The sequence below is a fragment of the Carcharhinus amblyrhynchos genome, chromosome 12 (assembly GCF_965287045.1).
Source record: "Carcharhinus amblyrhynchos chromosome 12, sCarAmb.v2.hapA, whole genome shotgun sequence".
Taxonomy (NCBI): domain Eukaryota; kingdom Metazoa; phylum Chordata; class Chondrichthyes; order Carcharhiniformes; family Carcharhinidae; genus Carcharhinus; species Carcharhinus amblyrhynchos.
The window spans coordinates 40,970,241-40,993,330 of record NC_137335.1 but is presented as its reverse complement, the minus strand read 5'-3'; the positions used below and the strand labels follow the sequence as shown (position 1 = coordinate 40,993,330).

At 40.5% G+C, this 23,090-nt stretch overlaps 1 protein-coding gene across 1 annotated transcript in view; it reads right to left on the bottom strand.

Moving 5' to 3' along the window:
* Nucleotides 1–6,622: 6,622 nt before the first annotated feature.
* pnpt1 (polyribonucleotide nucleotidyltransferase 1) overlaps nt 6,623–23,090 on the bottom strand; it is a 71,511-nt gene continuing 55,043 nt past the window's right edge. Inside the window, exons 21-28 of the mRNA XM_080199787.1 lie at nt 20,488–20,551; nt 20,321–20,404; nt 18,311–18,394; nt 12,637–12,743; nt 12,489–12,544; nt 9,745–9,823; nt 9,531–9,578; nt 6,623–7,019 (exon numbers count right to left, since the gene is read on the bottom strand). Coding sequence (XP_080055913.1) covers nt 6,864–7,019; nt 9,531–9,578; nt 9,745–9,823; nt 12,489–12,544; nt 12,637–12,743; nt 18,311–18,394; nt 20,321–20,404; nt 20,488–20,551 — 678 coding nt within the window. The 3' untranslated portion in view covers nt 6,623–6,863. The remainder of the gene's footprint in view (nt 7,020–9,530; nt 9,579–9,744; nt 9,824–12,488; nt 12,545–12,636; nt 12,744–18,310; nt 18,395–20,320; nt 20,405–20,487; nt 20,552–23,090) is intronic.

Genomic DNA, 23,090 nt, shown 5'->3' with positions numbered 1-23,090 from the left:
GTTCTGACAAATTTTATAGATTCTCAGCCTGGCAAATCCACCAGTGGAAATATACAATTCTGCAATTTGTGCCCTTTTCAAATTTGCTTTCCTACCTATATTTGTATTGTCAACAAATTTAGCTCCAATAAACTCAGTCTCTTTGCCCAAATCATTAATATAGATTGCAATGAGGCCCAGCACTGATCCCGCAGGCACTCACTACTTACTATTTGTGAACCTGAACATGACCCTTTTATTCTCTGGTGAGAATTCTTCAACCTTGCCTGCAGCTGGGATTCTCCGGTCCCACTACTGTGAATGGAGATTTGGCTGAGCGTCAAATTCTCTGTTCCTGCCTGCAGTGGCAGTGAGGCATGCAAGACCACATAATTCCAATATCTGCTTTCTGGTAATTAGTCAATCCTCTATCCATCAGAATATATCACCTCCAACACCACAAGCTCTTATCCTGTGCAGTAAACTTAGCAAATACCTCATTATTTGTATTAACAAAGTAAATGTTAGTCCCTCTCAGGGACTAACATTTACTTTAACTCCCATCTTCCTTTTTATGTCATTCTAGAAGCCACTTCTGCCTGTTTTTATATTATTTGATAGCTTACTCTCATATTCTAAATTCTCCCTTTTTTATTCTATTTTTAGTCACTGTTTTCTAGCTTTTATATTTTCCCAATCTTCAGGCTTACCATTAATCTCTGCAGCATTGTACACTTCTTATTTCAATTGAATACTACCCTTGGCTTCCTTAGTTAATCATGGATGATGCATCCTTCTTGTAGAGTATTTCTTTCTCAATGGAACATATCTTAGTTGAGAATTATAAAATATCTCCTTAAATTTTACATTTTCTATCCATTTTTAACATGTTCTTTGACTTTGCCTGTTCTGACCTTTAGAAGATCCAAGTATATTATGTTTGCAATAATATCTTGATCTACTGGTGACATTACTTCTTCAAAGAATGCAATAACGTTGGCTAAGGTTACCCTTCCCTTTTGAATTCCAAGCCGATCATTCTTCATCATATTTCTGATTTCTAGATAGTTTTCTATTATTAGAGTAATGATTCCATTATCTTTCCTACCACTGACATTAAAAAAATTGATATATGATTTCCAAGGATCAGCAGAAAATGGACGAAAGCAGGCTAGAAAACAGAAAGCAGGACTGTTCACCATCTGCAGAAGCACAGTGCTTAGAGAGCTGGAAAAATCATAATTGAAGTAGAAGAAAATTTTGAGAATTTGATGTTAATACAAATTTGGTGGAGATGAGAAAGTCTCTTTCTCATGTCCAACTGAAATGTGATGAAATTGCAGAACACAAGGATTCTAAGATAAGTATCTAGGTTGAGTACTGGTATTTAGCGATCTCGGTGGTTCCTGTCAAATGTAAGCAAAGTTTTGTGTTAGTTTGCTTTGAGGAGCAAATAGAAAAAATAGCAGTGTAGTTTAATACTTCAAAATGCTTTAAACTTGGTGAATTGCAGTTATATGAATATATTCAAGGGGGTATTTACTTAAGTTTCCAATTAAATTGGAGGGGCAAGTGGCACTTTGTAGCCTCCAATTCCTTTACCATGTAGGAACCTCAGGATACTTAATATGTACTGGAGACCCCCATTTCTTGGAAGTAGCTCCAACTGCTCAAAGCCAAGCTGAGGTTTCCAAAGACTGAGGGGATGCAGAATTCACTGCAGGGCATGTGTGAGTAATTGAATGTTTTCTGGTTGCAGATTCCAGGTGATGATCATCCCACATCCAGTTAGTGTTTAGAATTGCAAGTGGGATGATACTCAAAAGCATAGGAAGAGGCAGGCAATGCCGCAGTCCTCCAGGAGCGAAGCACTTTCAAAGCGGTATTCAGCACTGAATACCAGTGGGGCTGACAACTCTTTTTGAGGGGATACAGATCCAAGCCTGGCACTGTGAGGCAAGAGACTGCACAGGGAAGAAAAGCAAGGTGTAGGAATGGAGTGATAATTGGGGATTTCATAGTTAGGGAACAGACAGAAAGGAGTCAGAGTTAATATTTCAAGACCTTTCATCAGAATGACCTGATGAAATAATTCTGACTCCTGTCCTACTCTTTCCAAATGCTGCCAAACATGTTGAGCATTTTCTGCTTTTATTTCAGATTTTCAGCATCTGCAGTATTCTGCTTTTGTCCTCTTTGGTGATGTCAAGGTCAGGTACATCACAAACAGAATGTAGAACATTCTGTGGGCAAGGGGAGTGCAAGTGCCAAAATTCATCGTCTATGTTGGAACTAGAATTGGAGTTTAACAAATCGAGGAAGCTAAGTAGTAAGACCTCAAAGGTAATAATTGCTGGATTACTCTGGTTGCCATGTGCTAGGTGAGAATAGAAATATCAAGGTATGGTACCAATATTTGGATCTGCAATGTGGCAAGATGAGATCTATTCAAGATGAATGGGTTGCACCTGACCAGGTTTCAAACGAATATCCTAGTAGACAGGTTAACTCGTGCTGAGAGAAGGCTTTAAGCTAATTGAGCGAGGTTTTAGGCACCATGTTGTAAGATTAAAATGTCAAACCAAAACACAGGCGACTGAGGAAAGCAGAATTGGAAATATTGTGGAACTTATCGGAATCATAGAAAATCTGTTGATATCCTTGTGCCAGGATCAGGAACAGGTCTAGATCAATAGAGACTACCTGTACTTTTGAGACACAACCTGTTAAGCTATATAGCTCCCAATGGAAGAGAAAATCCCCTGCTAGTTCTGAGTGTGTTATAGTATTGATTATTGATGTTGCCTTGTAAATAGTTTAACTTGTTAGTAGTATATTGTGGTCAGGGACTGAAAAAAAGTGATGTAATAGCAAGCTTCTGTAAAGGACCAATTGGGCCGAAGATGGAAATCCCAGGTAGAATTGATCGTGGAGCTATATGAGTCAGTAGCACATCCTAGCACTCTGTATACAAGTATTGTTCTAATAGTTTGTTGTTGCTCAGATCTGGTGGTCGCCAATCACCCAGTTATTTCTCCACATCAAGGTGACATTTTGTGCAGTGCAGAATTCTGAGTCGCTGCTTGGTTTGGATAGATTCTCTGCCTCAAAAAGAGGGGCAAGGAAATTCTCTTGCTGGTCCTTGACTGGGCCCAACCCTGGGCCTGTTTCAAAAGGGAGTAGTTAATTTTCATCAGCAGCTCCCTGGCTGCAACATGTTAACAGTACCTCAGGAATAAATGCATGGGGAAAATGGAGGCAGAGGAACAACATTTAAGAGTACACACCCAAATATAAACAGTGATGTCAGAATACTGCTGCACTTACCTCTGGACAGCCAACTCAGGAACACTTTGCTAATTGAACAAATTTTTTCCTCCTGGAGGGGTAGAAGGATTGCTGTCTGATATGATTGCCACCTCTACTAGAATAGGTTCTGGCATTATTTGTCACCACGACTGCAGTCACTAAATTGACAGTGAATGTATTTTAATACATCTTCTTGTGACACATGCTACACTTAACCTCCCCAAGATTTGTGGGAGCTAAACTGTGACTACGACCAGCAAAGTCTGCACCCTCAGATCTGTCGGAGGACTCATAAACAGCATAGGACAGCAGGCACAATTAAAAACCCCACCCCCAGAAATAATCACATTGGCCAAAATACACTAACCATTACATCAACCTCAATTCCAATGTAGCAGCTTTACTTTGGGCTGGAAGAGGAACTTTCAATCACCTGTAATATTATACAAATGAAATACACGTTAAAACTGATACATAATTATAAATATATGTCAAAATAAAGTTAGCACTTCATACACAATAATCCCAACAACATTAGATGTTTGGGTTGTTTTTTCCAATGACTGCAGTCAGGCTAAGATTGCCCCTAATTACACAACGCTGACCAGCTGTGATAACTGATGAATTGTTCTCAGAAATACACTCACTATAAATGATGTGGCCTGTACCATTATAGGTGCAATCAGTGCCTAATGACTCCATGAGACCCAATATTTTGGCTGTCAGAGAGAGGAGCATTCCAGTTGTGTCATCTTCAGCACATTGTATAAAGGGACCAATCGGCTTTTCTTTTCTAAAAAATTATAGAGGGTTTTCTTCAAAACTTTTGGGTCCTTCATTGGCATTTGGAACAGCCTAAAACAAAAGCAGTCAAAACTCTCAATATGACTGCTGTATCACAAGCTTATGCATATTGTGACAATGGGCTACTCCACTAATATTTGTACAGTAACATCTTTAAGACTAACACATCAAGGAAAAACCTGCCACCCATGTCCCACTCCAGATACTGCACTCTAGGCTGACAATTCAGTGCATTATCAGAGATACTTTTCTTTGGATGAGACATTAAATCAACGCACCTTCATGATGGCACAGTGGTTAGCACTGCTGCCTCACAGCGCCAGGGACCCAGGTTCGATTCCCAGCTTGGGTCAGTGCCTGTGCAGAGTCTGCACGTACTCCCTGCTGGGTCTCCTCCCACAGTCCGAAAGACATAAGGTCAGGTGGATTGGCTGTGCTAAATTCTCTCTGTGTACCCGAACAGATGCTGGAGTGTGGTGACTAGAGGATTTTCACAGTAACTTCATTGCAGTGTAAATATAAGCCTACTTGCGACTAATAAATAAACTATTTTCTGTCCCCTTACTGTGTGCAAGATCCCTTGACGTTAACTTGAAGTAGAGCAGAGGAGTTCTACCTCAGGGACCTTACCAATATTTACCCCTCAGCAGCATCACTAAAACAATAAATCTATCTGGTCATTGTCACACTGCTATTTGAGACTGCACTGCGCACAAATTGGCTTCCACGTTTCCTCCATTACAATAGTAACTAAATTTCAAAAAATACTTAATTGACTATGAAGCGCTTTGCAATGTTGTGAAGTGAGGAAAGGTGATATATAAAAGTCAGTTGTTCTGCACTTCTTTCCAATGATTCATCTTTTAAAAATTGAAATAACTTTATCCAAACAAGGCAGCTCCAGGTCTAATGGTGAATTGGCTGAGCTGAGTTAAGGTGGCCATAGGGTGTCGTCATCTAAGTGTGCAAGGGGAAAGGATAAGACCACCAGGACGACCGTTCTCCATTTGAAAGCAATCTGATGTGAACAAGATTGGATTTAGCTGTGATGGTTTGTCATCAAATGAAATCATCATGAAACATTCAACTGATGATTGGCCAATACCAGAGAAATGTGACTCCAATTAAACCATATGCTAGTGTGGAATAAGTGCCTTCAGGATAGAAAATGAGATAATAACAGAAATGGCAGAAAGTGAGAGTCTTAAATGCTATATGCAATTCAAGCAATCACAGCTGTATATCGTACTTTTGCACTGTTTGTCATAGTATATTAACTGCACAGAATAACAACTAAGCTGACGAACAATTATGCAATGGTTATAATGGAGAAAAATATGACTATACTGAGCACAAAGACATAAAATAATCTGAATCCCAGATAAACAGTCAAATTCTAGGGAAAGGGGACAAGGATTCAAACTTAGAAATAGAAAGATAAATATGCAATTAAAAAAATTCCTCAGTTGAAAATCCTACTTGAAGATGCAATGAAAGTGGAGATTTCAAGGATGGAAGATTAGTAACTTGGACAGGCTGTAGGAGCTAGGTTCTTCCCCTTAGAGCAAAGGTGTTTAAAATCATGAAGGCTTCAGAGTAAATAAAGGAAAACTATTTCCAATTGCTGAAAAGTCGCTAAGGAAAGGGCGCAGATTTAAGCCAAAAAAGTGTAAAAACCCTTTAACGCAACTAGTGATCAATATTTGGAATGCACTGTTTGCTAGAGTGACGGATACAGATCAATTCAAAAGGGAACTGGATAAATATTTGAGAAAAATTGTAGCTATGTGGGGAAGAGAACCACCTGGATTGCTCTGTGAAAGAGCTGGTGCAGACTTGTTGGGCTGAATGGCCTCCTCCTTTACTGTACTATTCTATGGATTCTATCCCTGAAATTGGCCGACTTTAAAAAAAGTGAAAGACCCAGAAAAATAGAAAGAATGAATGGCTGGAAGACGGTTGCAAAGACAGAGAAATAAAAGCAAGTCAGATATACACACTGCTGGTCAGTATTTGAAAGAGGGAAAGCGAGAGAGAGGGATTTAAAAAAGATACAATGTAAGGGATAAAGATATAGAGTTATTTAGTTAGAAAGACAGAAACAAGAACGTAAAACAGAAACTAACAGACAGTCAGTTAGAAATACACATGTCAGTATTTAATTACATAAATAATACTGAATTAAAGTATGCAAAACTTTTCTGCTTCATCTTAATCTACTTTCTTAATATTTTGGAAATATAAGAACATAAGAAATAGGAGCAGGAGTAGGCCATCTAGCCCTTCGAGCCTGCCCTGCCATTCAATAAGATCATGGCTGATCTGTCGTGGCTCAGTTCCACATTCCCGCCCTCTCCCCATAACCCTTAATCCCCTCTCTTATCAAAAACCCATCAACCCGCGTCTTAAAAATATTTAGTGAGGTAGCCTCCACCACTTCAACGGGCAGAGAATTCCAGAGATTCACCACCCTTTGAGTGAAGAAGTTCCTCCTCAACTCTGTTGTTTTTTGTTTTTGTTGTTGTATTTGTGCATAAAGCAGCTCAATCTCCTTGGTATCAATCTTTTATTACATCAAAAACATTATTGACAATTACAATACCAACTGAGGAGAAGGACATATAAAATGAATTTATATAACACTAGTATGTATAGAAAATATATATTACAATAATGTTTAGCCTGTTAAAATAAATGTCTGTTTAGCTGGAAGAGTCCTGTAAGCTTCATTATGTAAATTGTTACCACTGGGTCTGACAGTTTCAACCTGGTTATGAAGAAGCGCTGGATGTTGCAGAATCTCTTGCTCCCATCACAATACTATTTTTGTCACTCAGGTTCTTAACAACAGTTGCAGCTGGAGACTGCAGTACTTTGCGAGAAAGCCTCATCCTTCCATCTGTGGGATCACGACCAAAATATTTCACCTGTTTAATTAAAGAAAACAGTTTCCTCCACATTAATGCCTTAATTGCACTTCAACAATCTCACTCAATATAATTCTTCACCAAGATTTCACATCTAAGAATTTACCGGTCTCTTAACAAAAGTTAAAGGTTAAATGCTTCCACCTGGCATCTGACAAAATGTGTGAAAGTAGCCCAGTGATGAAGGTATACAAAATCCCAATTCCTTATTTTCTAAATATTAGCATTTACTGAAATCAATGAACAACTTTGAAAACACTTGAATTGCTATAGAAATAGCCCCCGTGATTTGCATGGCTTCCTTGTTCACGAGTTTGGAAGAGAAACATAACAAAGTCAGTTGCACGCAAAATGTGCTTTTTGGAGAAAGCCCCCACCTCATCATGACTGGGATTTAGTTTTAGTGACAAGGATTCCCCTTGCTGCTTCTCTAAGAAGAGACCTGACACTATCTCAGTGTCCTCAGGCACTTAATTGGCCAGCGTTGGCATTTTACGCAATTAAGCCCCCACTGTGGCGGCAATCCCATCCAAGAACTGCTGGCTAATCAGGGGTCAGCAGCGCTCCATTACCAGCAGCGCTACCAGAAGTGGCAGCTGCTGCTGGTAATGGTTTAAGGCCCTGACTGAGGAACACCACTGGACTCCTGCATGCAGGTGAGTGGGACAGGACAGAAGTCACAGATAAGGGTTGCTGAATAGGAGGAGCAGAGGGGAGTCAGAGGCAAGGTCAAGCAGTTGGTTTTCCGCACCCTTCTACCTCTTCCTAATGCAAGTCTCTTAACTATCAATAAGGCCTCCTTCCTCCAGCAAACAAGGCTGCAGGCGTGACTCATTAATGAGCTTAATTCACAACCTGCTGCCCCCAACTCAATTGGGTACAATTTTCCCGATGTTGGGAATGCACCATGGGTACTCCCACCCATTTCTCCCAGCCCTCTGACCATCATACCCACCTCGGCAGGCTCAACTAAATTCCATCCAATGGTTGCAATCACAAAATTTTAGGTTTAATGAGCATGATCATTTTGGAAGAAACAAATAAAACTATCACAATAATGTTTAATACCAAAATATGTTGTCACAAGCAATGGCTGCATTCTCACGTTCAACTTCCTTTATTCATCTCTAAATAACAGAAATGGGCATGGTTGATGTTTCCATTGTTACTGAGACAAGGTGATCTGCTAAATAGGTGAGGTGACTACTTGACTCACAATGTACACTGTACATTAGCATTTCCAATTTTTAAAAGTACAATTAATGCCAATTTTGAGATTTGAATTTGAGGGATAGTTTCAGATTTCATTCTGGTATCAGGTTTGCTAGTTATTAAAAAGAGCATCAGATCTAACTGTATATTAGATCCAGCAGATTTCATTGAAAACTTTTGTGATAAACCTTCGCCCCTATGGACAAATGGTTTGTAAGGATTTGTTTTATCATAGAAACCCTACAGTACAGAAAGAGGCCATTCGGCCTATCGAGTCTACACCGACCACAATTCCACCCAGGCCCTAGCCCCGTATCCCTATACATTTACCAACTAATCCCTCTAACCTAAGCATCTCAGGACACTAAGGGGCAATTTTGCATGGCCAATCAACCTAACCCGCAGACGAGGAGAATCTGCAAACTCCACAAAGACTGACCTAAGCTGGGAATCGAACCCAGGACCCTGGAGCTGTGAAGCAGCAGTGCTAAGCACTGTGCCGCCCCGTACCGTTTTAGATGTCCGCTACTCTCCACTGAGCAGTATCTCAATCCCAGCATCATGGAACGTTTCTACCCATGACATACCTCAGACAGCCTTAAATATACTCGAGGAAGAAGTATTTGCAACTGTCCGAGTGAAGAAAGTTCTCCTCATTTCAGTCCTAGATTATGGATTCCCTCAAGGGACAGCTTGAGGACCTCCATGTCCCTCTATTCCCTCTCTTGTGTTGTTCCTAAGTCTAATTATCACACAACCCTCTTGATTTTATTTGGCTTCAATATTGCACTTGGGATTAATTCTCATATAGAATACCATGGGAGACTGACTATGTGATAAAGCATTTTAAAATGGTATGCATTTTAAATCTTAGCAAACTTTGTTCAAAAAAATGCGAAACAGCAATCTGTAAAACAAATAATGTCATTCTATAGCATTAAAATTCTAAATTGGACTCTGGTTTCAATGAGAAGTTTCTACTAAACAACATTCCATTGATAAATGAAAGATTCAGAAGGGACTTGATAGGGGAGACAGTTGTCTCTTCTGGTTGGGGCACATTTACAGGGCAGGAGACGGATAAATGAGGAGAACATTCCTCACTCGGACAGTTGTGAATACCCTTTCCTCAAGTATATTTAAGGCTGAGTTGACAGATTTTTGATGTCTCAGGTAATCGAGGAATATGGAGAGCAGGCAGGAAAGTGGAGCTGAAGCAGAAGATTGTACTGAATGGCAAGGGACACCGGTCTACTTTTGTTCCCATTTCTTATGTTCTTATGACAAGAATACGAATACCTGAATTTGCTGTCCAACTTCCAGTCCAATGGCACTTGGATGTTTAACCTATTGGAAAGAAACATGAAATTGTTGGATGCTACAACAGATATTTTATCAAATTAAAGAGTTTTTCCTGGAATTTATGAACTGTTAAAATACTTGTTGAGATCATGTGTATGCTCCATTTTTATAACATATTATGTGGATTGTATTCAGTTGTGACTTTTCTTACCCTTCTGTGGTCAAGCTGTGAATTATGTAATAAAACTGCAGTCATATTGGGATACAGCTTCACCATAACTCCAATATCCCTAGATAAACAAAGATTACACACAGTTAAATTTGTTGAATCAATGCTTATATTACTTGTGTGAGATTAGGTGGGGCAGCTTCAAAGTAGGACCAGGTGAACTATGATTTAAACCTGGTTGGTTGTGGAGTTAGCCAGGTTTAAAACATTTCCTTGCTCACCATCAAGTTCAGCCACATGGATCTGCCAAATTTCCAACTGAGCGAGATATTTACCGTGTCCCAGGCAGCAGGGGATTTGTCCATCAGATTAACCTTTCAGGGCATTTCCACATTGACCCGTGCATCAGGTCTTCCTCAGGGTACTAAGGTGTATCTCCTTTTATGTCCATTCTCCAATGATTGGGAGACTGGAAGATTTAGGCCCTCACTTTCAATTAGGCAATTTACAGCCTCTTGGACTCGACACTGAGTTCAACAATTTCAGGCCACAAACTCAGTGTTCGTCATTTTGATTTTTTTGCCATATGCTGGTCTCTATCTTGCTTTTGTTTTCAGTCAAAGTTCATTATTCTGCCATTCTCAAACACCCAGACTGGATAAATGCTTTGTTTCCTTTCTACAACTATTACCACTCCTTTTGCCTATTGATTCATGACATCTTTGTCATTTACTCTTCCTTGCCCTTTATATTACCACTCCTTTTGCCTATTGATTCATGACATCTTTGTCATTTACTCTTCCTTGCCCTTTACACCATCCCAGACTTTCCCTTTCATTGGTAAGGCCACACTCGGAATGCTGTGTACAGTTCTGGTCACCCTATTATAGAAAGGATATTATTAAACCAGAAAGAGCACAGAAAAGATTTACTAGGATGTTACCGGGACTTGATGGTTTGAGTTATAAGGGGAGGCTGGATAGACTGGGACTTTTTTTCTCTGGAGCGTAGGAGATTGAGGGAGTGATTTTGTAGAGGTCTATAAAATAATGAGGGGCACAGATCAGTTAGGCAGTCAATATCTTTTCCCAAAGATAGGGGAGTCTAAAACTAGAGGGCATAGGTTTAAAGGTGAGAGGGCAGAGATACAAAAGTGTCCAGAGGGGCAATTTTTTCCACAGAGGGTGGAGAGTGTCTGGAAAAAGCTGCCAGAGGTAGTAGAGGCAGATACAATTTTGTCTTTTAAAAAGCATTTAGATAGTTACATAGGTACGATGGGTATAGAGAGATACGGGCCAAATGCAGGCAATTGGGATTAGTTTAGGAGTTTAAAGAAAAGGGCAGCATGGACAAGTTGGGCTGAGGGCCTGTTTCCATGCTGCAAACCTCTATGACTCTATAGCAACTCTCCTGCATCAGTAGGATTGGATAATCCAACCTGTTTACTTCTCTATCCATTTTTGTGCTAATGCTGCTCTTGGAACACCTGACGAGAGACATGCTTACAAGACAATGCTATTCATTTTCTGCCTTTACAGCAGTATTCCAACATCTCAAGACACCATCACTGGAGGCCTGTCCAAAAGCAGGCCACAATCAGTAATAAGAACATAAGAACATAAGAAATAGGAGCAGGAGTAGGCCATCTGGCCCTTCGAGCCTGCCCCGCCATTCAATAAGATCATGGCTGATCTGTCGTGGCTCAGTTCCACTTTCCCGCCCTCTCCCCATAACCCTTAATCCCCTCTCTTATCAAAAACCCATCAACCCGCTTCTTAAAAATATTTAGCGAGGCAGCCTCCACCACTTCAACGGGCAGAGAATTCCAGATATTCACCACCCTTTGAGTGAAGAAGTTCCTCCTCAACTCCGTTCTAAACCGCACCCCCCTTTATCTTGAGGCTGTGCCCCCTAGTCCTACTGTCTTTTTTGAGCGGGAAGAGTCTCTCCACCTCTATCCTATCCATCCCATTCATCATCTTATACGTCTCAATGAGATTTCCCCTCATTCTTCTAAACTCTAACGAGTACAAGCCTAGTTTATTCAGCCTCTCCTCATAGCTCAACCCCCTCAACTCCGGTATCAGCCTAGTAAACCTCCTCTGCACTCCCTCCAAGGCCAAAATATCCTTGCGCAGGTGCGGCGCCCAAAACTGCACACAGTACTCCAGCTGCGGCCTCACCAATGCCCTATACAGCTGCAGCAAGACCTCCCTACTTTTATATTCAATCCCCCTCGCTATGAAGGCCAGCATCCCATTCGCCTTCCTGACCACCTGCTGCACCTGCAGGCTGGGTTTTTGCGACTCATGCACAAGGACCCCGAGGTCCCTCTGCACCGTCGCCTGCTGCAGTTTTTCGCCACGTAAGTAATAGTCCTTCCTACCATTCTTCCTACCAAAGTGGACCACCTCACACTTGCCAACATTAAATTCCATTTGCCATTTCCTGGCCCATTCGCCCAGCCTATCTAGATCCTTCTGCAGACTCTCCACACCCTCCGCACAATTTGCCTTTCCCCCAATCTTGGTGTCATTAAATGTCATGAAACCAAGAACATGCAGCATATCCATGATTGGTGGTTTCATCAGTCACAAATCCAGAATTCATATTTGGGGTTATAAAGTGGAAATTAATTCTATTAATTTGTTAACTGACGATCTCTTACAACAGAATTCCCTGAAACACAGACATACATTTAATATGAAATCTAGAATTCTTCTGTTCATTATAGCTTATAGGCTCTGCTCATAGTATTTAATATGCATTTTATTTTATAAATTTACCGTATTTCAGTTATGGTAGCAGTGTAAACTGCACCAAATTCAAGTTGCTGTTCTTGCTGTGGAACAAATCAAAGGAAAAAAATTAGTTCCAATTTAACATAGAATAAATATACAAAAGGCTAAAATACAAATTCATTCTTAGACTTACATCATCCTTGCAGAGTTCACTTATAAACTCGCTAGCTTCATGCATCGCACTTGGAGTTGGTGCAAATACTGAGAACGTTTCTTCATCTACTTGAGATATTGTAACTCCTTTGAAAGGAACAGAAAAACAATTTTGTTTGATAAACAATACCTTTAAAGTATTTATGGAGGGATCTCATGGTTTGGCTGAATCATGCAGATGACAATACACTCCCGGCTGGCCTCCCATATTCTACCCTCTGTAACTTGAGGTCATCCAAACCTCTGCTGCCTGTATGCAATACCTCCTCTGCCCACTGACCCAATGCTGACTGCAGGGTAAGCAATGCTTCAATTTTAAAACTGTCTTCCTTATTTCCAAATCCTTTCATGGCCTTATACCCTCCCCGAGCTCCGCAGCCCTCTGAGATATCGCTGTTACTTCAGCATCCCTGATTTAATCGCTCCATCATTGGTGGCCATGTCTTCAGCTGCTTAGGCCCTTAGCTCGGGAATCGCTTCAAAATTTTTCTTCAGGAAGCTCTCTAATGCCTTCTGCTTTAACCAAGCTTTTGGACATCAGCCTCAATATCTCCTTATATGGGTCAGTGTCAAAACTTTATTTTGTAAAGCACCTGTGATGTGACTTGTGATGTTTTATTGCACTGAAAGTACTATATAAATACAAGTTGCTGGTGTTGTTGATGGCACTAAGTTTGAACATTACAACTGATCTTAGTGAATTGGGAAAGAAAAATAACATTGGCTAAAGTTCCGCTCCTGATCATTACCCAAAGTAGAAACCAGCCCATGGGACTTGGAAAGAAAGAGGAGAAAATAAAATACACAAAGGAAACGAATGCTGATCTAAACAGATTAAGAGGTGTGACTGAAAGTCTGATTGAAAATATGGTTTTGAGACGGTTAGTAAAACGTGAGTAGAGAAAAGAGGCAAAGGGATTTAAGGGGGAATTTCAGAGTGGTGTCAAAACATTTGAAAGATTCTGCAATCAAAGGTGAGAAAAATGGAGAGGGGAGTGAAGAAAATGTCAGTCACAAGAACGGAGGATACAGTAGGAGATGCAAGGTAGAGGTAACCGCAGACATAGCTTAAGATAATTAATTTAAACATAATGCCTTGGGAAAGAGGGTTGGTAAAGGATGGGGCAATGGGAGAGCTGCACTTCCCGTGGGACAAATTCCAGATTTCTAAGATTCAGACAAGTTGGAGCTTATTGAAAGTAGACATTAGAGAAATTGAATCCAGAAGTGACAATAAATGAGGACGTTTATGTTTGGTAAACAGCAAGGAAGGTAGATTTCAGGAGAACGTAAACAGATTGGTGGAATGGACAGGCACATAACAAGTGAATTCAATGCTGATAACATGAGGTGATGTATTTTGATAGAAAGAATGGGTAGAGAGAATACAAGCTACATTCTACAATTTTAGTAAGTATGCAAGAAGAAATGGATCTGTAAATGTTGGTGCACACAAATCTTTGACAGTTTAAGAAAGTGGAAGCATAATAGGATCCTGAGCTTAATGCATAGAGGCAGGGTATATAGTTCAGTAAAAAATGCTAAAACTATATAAAACACAAGTTTTACCCCAGCTAGAGTACTGTGTCCAATTCTGGGCACCACACTCTAGGAATGGCATGAAGGCTTTGAGAGGGTACAGAGGCCACTCAATTCCATGGAGCACAGCATAAATGATGTATAGATGCTATGTAAGAGTGCATGACCAAATCTAAGACAACCATTGTGATACCATGGAAGGGTCAAATGTTTGCTGACATGTTTCCTGCCTATTCAGTCAAATGCAGCCTGTACAAGCTTAGAACCTGCTTTATAAGCTGCTTTGAAAATGAAGTCATAAGGAGGTCAGTTTCTACACTTTGAGATCCTAGGAGCCTTTGAAGAAATAGAGGAGCTTATCCAGCAGCAAAGGTCTTTGCTGAAACTGTTAAAATTCCTGTCCTCAGATTTGCAAAGCAACGCCCATGCACAAAATTTCATGATTAGTGATACTTCTCTTTTCAATTATCAACAAAGCTGACATTGTCATCAATCAACTCTCAATTTAATATAATTTTTCCCCTTTTAGAAGGGCCCAAACAACCAAAAAAATCATAAAATTAAATCAAAATGTTGTGGGCCATAATGACTTTATGCTCAAGCACCTCTGCTGTGTATTGTCTCGGAAGATCTCAAATATACTCGTGCATGTTGAGTGCTTTCTCCTCTCCAGGGACATCCAGACATCTAATGAACTTGTGTGCAGTGCAGAGTTGAGTCACTGTTTGATTAGGACAGATGATCTTTCTCACGAAGTTACCAACAAAATTATCTACTGACCCTCAACTGGGACAAATCCTATCCACCCGTTTCATCTGGCAGTTCTCTGTCTGACTGCAATATCTTGGCAGTACCACGCCACAGGAACAGACATAAAGACATAAGTGGAAATAGAGGAAGAGGCTGAGGAACAACAATTCATAGTGTGTACCACATCACAAAGAGAGCTCAGGGTATTCCTTTATTTAAAAAAAGAAGGGATTTTCTGTTCAAATATAAGAAAGTCTCAAACCCCAAGCCTATGATTTTGGAACCCTTACTCCTAGCTGTCCTGCTACTTCTAATTACTGCTGACTGCGGTCAGGCTAAGACTGGAACTATATTGCAATGTTGGCCATGTCATATGATTGATCACCAGTTCACAAGAATTAACTCACTATAAATGATGGGGTCTGTACCATTATGGTGCATTCACTGCCTACTTGCCCTGTGAGACTGTGGCTGCCAAAGAGAGAAAAGCATTCAGTTGTCTCATCTTCAGACTACTGCATGAACTCTTAAAAAATAGTGGGATTTCCTCATGAGTTTTAGGACCTTACCCGACACAAAGTTCATCATACACACAAGGCAAAATTCTCAATTCCACCATCTGATTGCTGTATCAGAATTTTGTATGTAAATTATGACAATAAGCTGCTATGCAAACATTTGTACAGGAGTCTCCCTCTTAGAGAGTAACATCACAAGGAAAAATCCCCCTTGCAAGTCCCACTTCAGAGACTGAAGCACAACATCCGCGTTGACAATTTAATGCAGTACCAAAGGAGTGCTGCATTGTGGAGGTGCTGACTTCTGGATGCAGTGTTAAATTAAGGCACTTTCTGCACCATCTGGTAGATATAAAAGATTGCATGACATTATTTCAAAAAGCAGATGAGTCTTTCTGGAGATCTAACCAATATTTATCAATCAACTGTTACTGAAAAATAAAACTTTCTGATCATCATCATATTACTGTTTGTGGGATCTTGCTGTGCACAGATTGGTTGCTACTTTTCCTCCATTCCATCATCACTACACTTCTAAAAGGTACTTGAATTAACTGAAGTTCTTTGGGATGTCCTGAGATCACGACAGGTGCTATACGTCATTCTACATTCTCTTCAAATGATTCATCTTTCAGGTCTTGGAATAGGTCTATCCAAACCAAAAAGGCTCTAGGGTTAACAGCAAATTAGCTGAACTGAGCTAGGGTGGTGTCTTTTGTTTGAGGAAAAGGAGACAAAAGCCTGCCAGGCGTCCTGTTCTCATTCACAATTCATTGAAAGATGATATCTGATGTGAACAGGTTTAGCTGTGATGCCCTGTCAGCAGGTGAAATTATCAAAGGACACTAATTGGCCAGACATCCAACAGATGAATGTACAATGAGGCACCATACTACAGTAACTTGATTCCAATGAAACTGTACTCCAGCCTGAAATAAGTGCCTTCAGGAGAGAAAATGGGGGGAAAGGAGCAATGAATGAAACCAAATGTCCCAAAATATTGTATGTAATTCAAGGCATCAGCACAGGCTCATACTGTGTCAATGCACTGCTTGGTATACATTTTATGTTCTGTGATAAGTGTTGTAATGCAAAGGGTGACAATTAAGTTGACAAATGGGCTTGGGCAGCTATACTTATGAGATACTTAAAACACAGAAAAGGAAGCTTAGGCATCCCGTAGGTTAACATTAACCAGAAACTGAACTGGACCAGCATGTAAATACTGTGGCTACAAGAGCAGACATGATGTAGAGCTGCTGGCGTTGGACTGGGGTAAACACAGTAAGAAGTCTCAACACCAGATTAGAGTCCAACCAGTTTATTTGATAGTAATCTCACAAGCTTTCGGAAACGGTGTTCCTTCGTCAGGTGTGTGGAAGGTTCTGATCAGAGAAGGGCATATAAAGTCACACACAGTTTACAGAATACTGATTAGAATGCTAGTCTTGAATGTACAAGAGCAGGTCAGAGGCTGGAAATTTTGCAGTGAGTAATTCATTCCCCTATTCCTCAAAGCCTGTCTATAAGGCACAAGTCTGTTGGAATATTCTGCATTTGTTTGGATGTGTGCACTCCTGAAGTTCAACATTATCCAGGACAAATCAGCACCACATCCAATAACTTAATGGTTGTGGTGTTTCATACTCTGCAAAATGTTGTGCAGCAGTAAGACTTGGACCCACAGGAGAAACGTGACACACAGTCAGATGATCTTTGAATCATTCATGAAGGACAAAGGTGATAAAGGCAAAGCAGTACCAGCTGTTTAAATCACTGCCAGGAGTGCCCTTTTTTGTGCAAGGTTGTACATGTGGATCAAAGCCAGAACCACATGAAACAGCCATTCTTTCTATGCCCCAGAATGTTACTGATACAAAGCAGTCTGGCTCACAATCAACTGCTCCTCTCACAGCACCCCCCACTTTGGAATGAAATAACCAATGATATCTTCCATTCAATATTAAGCAAGTTAAAAAGATGACTTGCTATCCAACAACCACGGGAACGATGGGAAAGTGATGTAAACTAATAAACTATGTGTGTTTATTCTAAAGAACCGAGACATCACAATATAACATCTCCTCATATATCCATGTGCGGACCATTGGGTAACTACAAAGCTTAATGATTGCATTTCCTACTATTCCTACGTGGTGCAAATCCCGTGGCTTTAACAGCAGGCTGCTTAGTTAAATCTGCTGATACGCTGATATACAGTGGTTAGCACTGATGCTTCACAGCAGCAAGACCTGGATTCAATTCCGACCTCGTCTGACTGTCCATGTGGCATTTGCACATTCTCCCTGGGTTTCCTCTGGGTGCTCCGATTCCCTCCCACAGTCCAAAGATGTGCAGGTTACGTGGACTGGCCATGCTGAATTGCCCCTTAGTGTCCCAAAATACGTAGGTTAGGGGGAATTAGCAGGGCAAATACTTGGGATTACAGGGAACAGGTCCGGGTGGGGATTGTATGGGTTACAAGGATGGGGCCTGGGTCAGATTGTTGTTGGCACAGTCTCGATGTGCCAAATGGCTTCTTTCTGCACTGTAGGGATTCTATGATTCCAACAAACTACATTCCCTTCCTACTCCATTTTGTCCAGACTCTTGTATCCTCCTTTGTGGCAGTTTTACAGTTGCATAGCCCCACCCTCTAGAATTCCTTCCCTCAATCTGTCTTCCTATTTCTTTCACTAAGGAACCTGCTCAAAAACTACCTCATGCTCAAGTCTTGTGTCATCCTTCTAAAGTCTCTCTTTTGGCTTCGTGTTACCGTAGTTGTACCATTACTCTGTCAAGTGCTTTGGAACATTGTGTAACCACACAGCATAAGATTACTCTTACCAGTTTGAGCCTGAAGTTTTCTTAGGTTGTAACCACCTGGACCAACAAACCTAGCTCTTTTTGAAACTGGCACTGCCACTGTTTCTGTAAATACAAATAAATAAATAAATTCAACTTCTTTTTTCTGAATTGAAGTCCAAAAAAAGACAAAGATCAGATGAAAGCAAGTGATGCTTTTTGAGTGGCACAGTGGTTAGCACTGCTGCCTCACAGCACCAGGAACTTGGGTTCAAAGCCTCGGATCACTGTCTGTATGGAATTTGCACTTTCTCCCCATGTCTGCAGGGGTTTCCTCTGGGCGCTCTAGTTTCCTCCCACAGTCCAAAGGTGTGCTGGTTAGGTGGATTGGCCACACTAAATTGCTCCTTAGTGTCAGTGAGACTAGTGGGCTAAATGGGTGGAATTGTGGGGATACAGCCTGGGTGGATTGTAGTCGGTGCAGACTCAATGGGCCAAATGGCCTCTTTCTGCATTGTAGGGATTCTATGAAAACAAAAGGTTGCTAGAAAACCTTTGTTTTGCTGGTTTAAACCTATTCTGGAAGGAACAAATGAATTTTTTTAAGTAAATAGCTGTTGTCACAAAGTTTAATGGTAAAGAAAGTGGATGTGGGCCTTTAGCTTCATTCTGGCCACCTTTTGCTGCTTGGACCTTTGTTAAAAGAAGTGAAACCTATAAGTGTTGAGGTTCAGAGAGAATTGTATGTCTTTGTACAAGGAACTCAAAGTTACCATGGAGGTACAGCAAGTAATCAGGAAGAAAAATAACATGTTGATGTTTGTTGCAAGCAGATGAAAGTATACGAAAAAAGAAATCTTGCAACAATTTTACAGGTATTTGGTGAGACCACACCTGTGTGCACTAGTTGCCTCCATAAAGGTTACACTTGAACTGGAGGCAGTAACACAGTAGTTACTGGGATGAGAGGGTTGGCCTATAAGAGGCTGAATAAATTGGGTTTATTCTCGCCAGAAGTTAGCAGAATGAAAAAGGACCTCAATGAAACAATGGGATCTTTAAGGAAAAGGCAAAATACTGTGCATGCTGGAATCTGAAAAAAACCCAGAAAATGCTGGAAAATGCCAGCAGGTCTCAAACCATCTGTGGAGAGAGAATAGAGCCAACATTGAGTCTAGATGACCCTTAAGGCGTTTGACAGATAGAGACAGAGAGGTTGTTTCTACTGGTTTGTGAATTTAGAACACTGAGATAACATTCTCAGGATAAGGATAATTTAGGATTGAGGCAAGGGGAAATTTCTTCACTTAAAAGGATTGTGAAACTTTGGAATTCTCTACCCCTAGAGGGTTATGGATGCTCCATCACTTACTGCATTTAAGCTGGGATAGGCTGATTTCTGATATCTCAGAATCAAACGACATGGGGAGTGGGCAGGAAGTGGAAGCCCAAGGTCAGCCATGATTGTATTGAATGGGATGTATGGTCTACTCCTGCTCTTGTTTCTTGTGAACAAGTGTTCAGCCACTTGCATGCAATGCGCATGGCTGATGGTGTACTCTGCTAATGCTGCCCGTTATTTTTGACAGATGAAATGCCCTTTGCGCAAATACAGGAAAAACAGCTGGATGCTCCACAAGAGAGCTGCAATACACCAACACTGACGTGTTTCACCAGAATTAAGCCTGATTTCTTGGATTCAACTTTTAGAACATTCTTGAGTTTACTCTTAAAATCAGAAGGATTAGAAAATAAACCTATTATTAACTAATATCTTACCTGCTAATTTCATAAAACGTGAAAAAAACCACAAAACGTAAATATACATGACTAAACGTTTTTTGACTTGGGGTCAGAATTGTATGAATGAGAAAAGGCATCATATAGACCAGGTTAGGTATTTATTTAATTGCACCTGATTATCATTTTTTAGGTAAAAAAGTAACCTTTCAAAATTGTATTTTAAAAATTCTGCTATTGTATCCAATAATCGCATTAACAGATGGTAAAACAAAAAAGGTAATCTGTATTGAAAGTGAGTTACAAACCTACCTAGAACAGGTCCATTTTCTTTCCTTTTTTCTCTGGGTTTACTAATTGCTTTATTCATTATGCTTAAAATCTCCTTCTTGGCAGCTAATTGAAAAAACAGCAATGTTAGGACAATGCAAATTGCGATTAAAACCAGAGTTATATTGCAAGTTGGGTGCCAAATTTACCTGAAGCTTGTTGGATAGCTTCCATTATAATTTTCAATGGGAGTCCTGCTATTTTAATGTCTGCCTGAGGAAAACAAATGACATGTTTCAGTGGAGCACTAAAAACTACATGCATCAAATCCACAGGATTAATTTTTAATCAGTATTTTGTTTGACACACTAGATGTTTTATTTACTTTACTCAAAGGAGAATTGATATTACTGCAACTGGACTTTGATTAACTAGAAATATATGTCTCACAACAATTCATTACGAATATACAATCACTGGAGAAACAATGGAAAATAGGATCAATAAATTACACACGTCTCACAGGCTGTAATTTGTGCTACTGTATTTTTGAAGAACTGAAAATGTATGAAACTAGGATTAATTTATATTAATCCACATCTTAATTTCTGAAAATGGCTATTCTGGAAAGTATGGCACTCACAGCAATTTAATCAGCATATGCAAATTCCACGCTCAAGATTTCCTTTCGCACGACGTTTTACAGAAATGAGCACAGAATTGGATGAAATATAAATTAATAGAACTAAATATACAAAAGAACATACATCAGAAAGTTATCAACATCCTTTCTTTAACCAGCTGTACAGTGTTTCATTGATCCATTTCCAAGAGGGTTACAAATACATACACATTAATCAAAGAGTCACGTATTGATATGGCTGCAAAAAGGATTTCAGGACATAGGTAAGAGAATGACAGCTTTGATTTGGCAGGACGACTCTTGTCTCAGAAAGGTGTGAATTTTGCTCTGGAGGTGTGTATGATGAGATTTCAGTGCAGACCTGAGGCAGTTTTGTATCGTCAGAGAAGATACTACATTGAAATCTCTCAAACCCTCTTAAGTGGACATAAAAAATTGCATGACGTTATTTGAAGAACAACTGAGAGGTGATTTTCAGTTATCTGACAGATTTTATCTTTCATCCATCATCACTGTAAGAATCCGTGGTGTCATATCAAATTGCGTTTGTAGGATCGTTCTGTGAGCTAATTGACTGTGGTGTTTTCCTAATTACAACTTTGAAGTACTTCATTAGTTATAAAGTGTTTTTTGTTTCTTTTCTTAGATAGAATTTAAGGTGCAAAACAATGAGGTATTGTACTGGGAGGAAAAATCGTTTGAGAGCAAACACAGTGGAAATATTCTGAAAGATGTGGAGGTGATATTTAACGGCGAGTTGGCGAAAGCTTTGTGTCACCTCTTTTAGGGCAGGCCCACCAAATTAAGTGGCATTCAGGCATTTACCTGGACAGCCTTCTCTGGGATCAAGGGCCTTGGAGCTGAAGTCAGCCCATGGGGGACTGTTAACGTATTACAGGCCAGCAAGTTTACTAAATGGCAGTGCTACTGGGGAGGTGGTAGCTGCTGTTGTTACAACATCAATCCAAGGTCTGATATCACTGCTGGATCCCAGGCCACAACTTCAGTGATGGTGGGATAGGGTCAATGGGGGTGGAGGTGGGAAAAGGGGGTTTAGCAGCAAGGGCTGACCTCTCAGTGGGCCACCTTCCCCGTGCTGGTCCTCTGAATGAATGACCCCTCTCACCACCCCCAAACCTGCAGAAGCTTACAAACAACCCCACAATGGTTTGTTTGCTGTGTTCCCAAATGACACGCCACCCAACATCAAACTCACATCAAGGCATTAAATTCTGCTGTTGGGAGTGCAGGCACATTACACATAATACAGTAAAGTGCTTGACAGACTAATGGGACTGGAGGTGGACAAGTCCCCAGGACCGGATGGAATGCATCCCAGGGTTCTGAAAGAAACACGTGATAGCGGATGCCTTAGTAATTATTTATCAAAATTCGCTGGACTCTGGGGAAGTGTCGGAAGATTGGAAAATGGCTAATGTTACGCCGCTGTTTAAAAAAAGGTAGTAGGCAAAAGGCAGGGAATTATAGGCTGGTTAGTTTAACGTCTGTAGTTGGAAAAATGCTAGAATCCGTCATCAAAGAAGAAATAGTGAGGCACCTAGAAAAGAATGGTTTGATCGAGCAGATGCAGCACGGATTCGTTAAGGCGAAGTTGTGTTTGACGAATTTATTAGATTTCTATGAGGATGTGACTAGAACGGTAGACAGAGGGGAACTGGTGGATGTGGTGTTTTTAGATTTCCAAAAGGTGTTTGATAAGGTGCCTCACAAAAGGTTGTTACAGAAGGTTAGGGTGCACAGAGTTGGGGATAAGGTGTTAGCATGGATAGAGGATTGGCTGTCTAATAGGAAGCAAGAATTGATATCAATGGGTGCTATTCTGGTTGGCAGTTGGTGACTAGTAGAGTACCGCAGGGATCGGTGCTGGGGCCTCAACTGTTTACCATTTTTATAGATGATCTGGAGGAGGGGGCTGAGTGTAGGGTGATGAAATTTGCTGATGACACGAAGATGAGTGGAAAAGCAAATTGCATGGAAGGTGTGGAAAGTCTGCAGAGAGATCTGGATAGGCTGAGCGAGTGGGCGAGGACCTGGCAGATGGAGTACAATGTTAGCAAGTGTGAGGTTATCCACTTTGGCAGAAATAATTATTATTATTATTTAAAAGGCGAAAAGCTGCAACATGCTACGGTGCAGAGGGACCTAGGG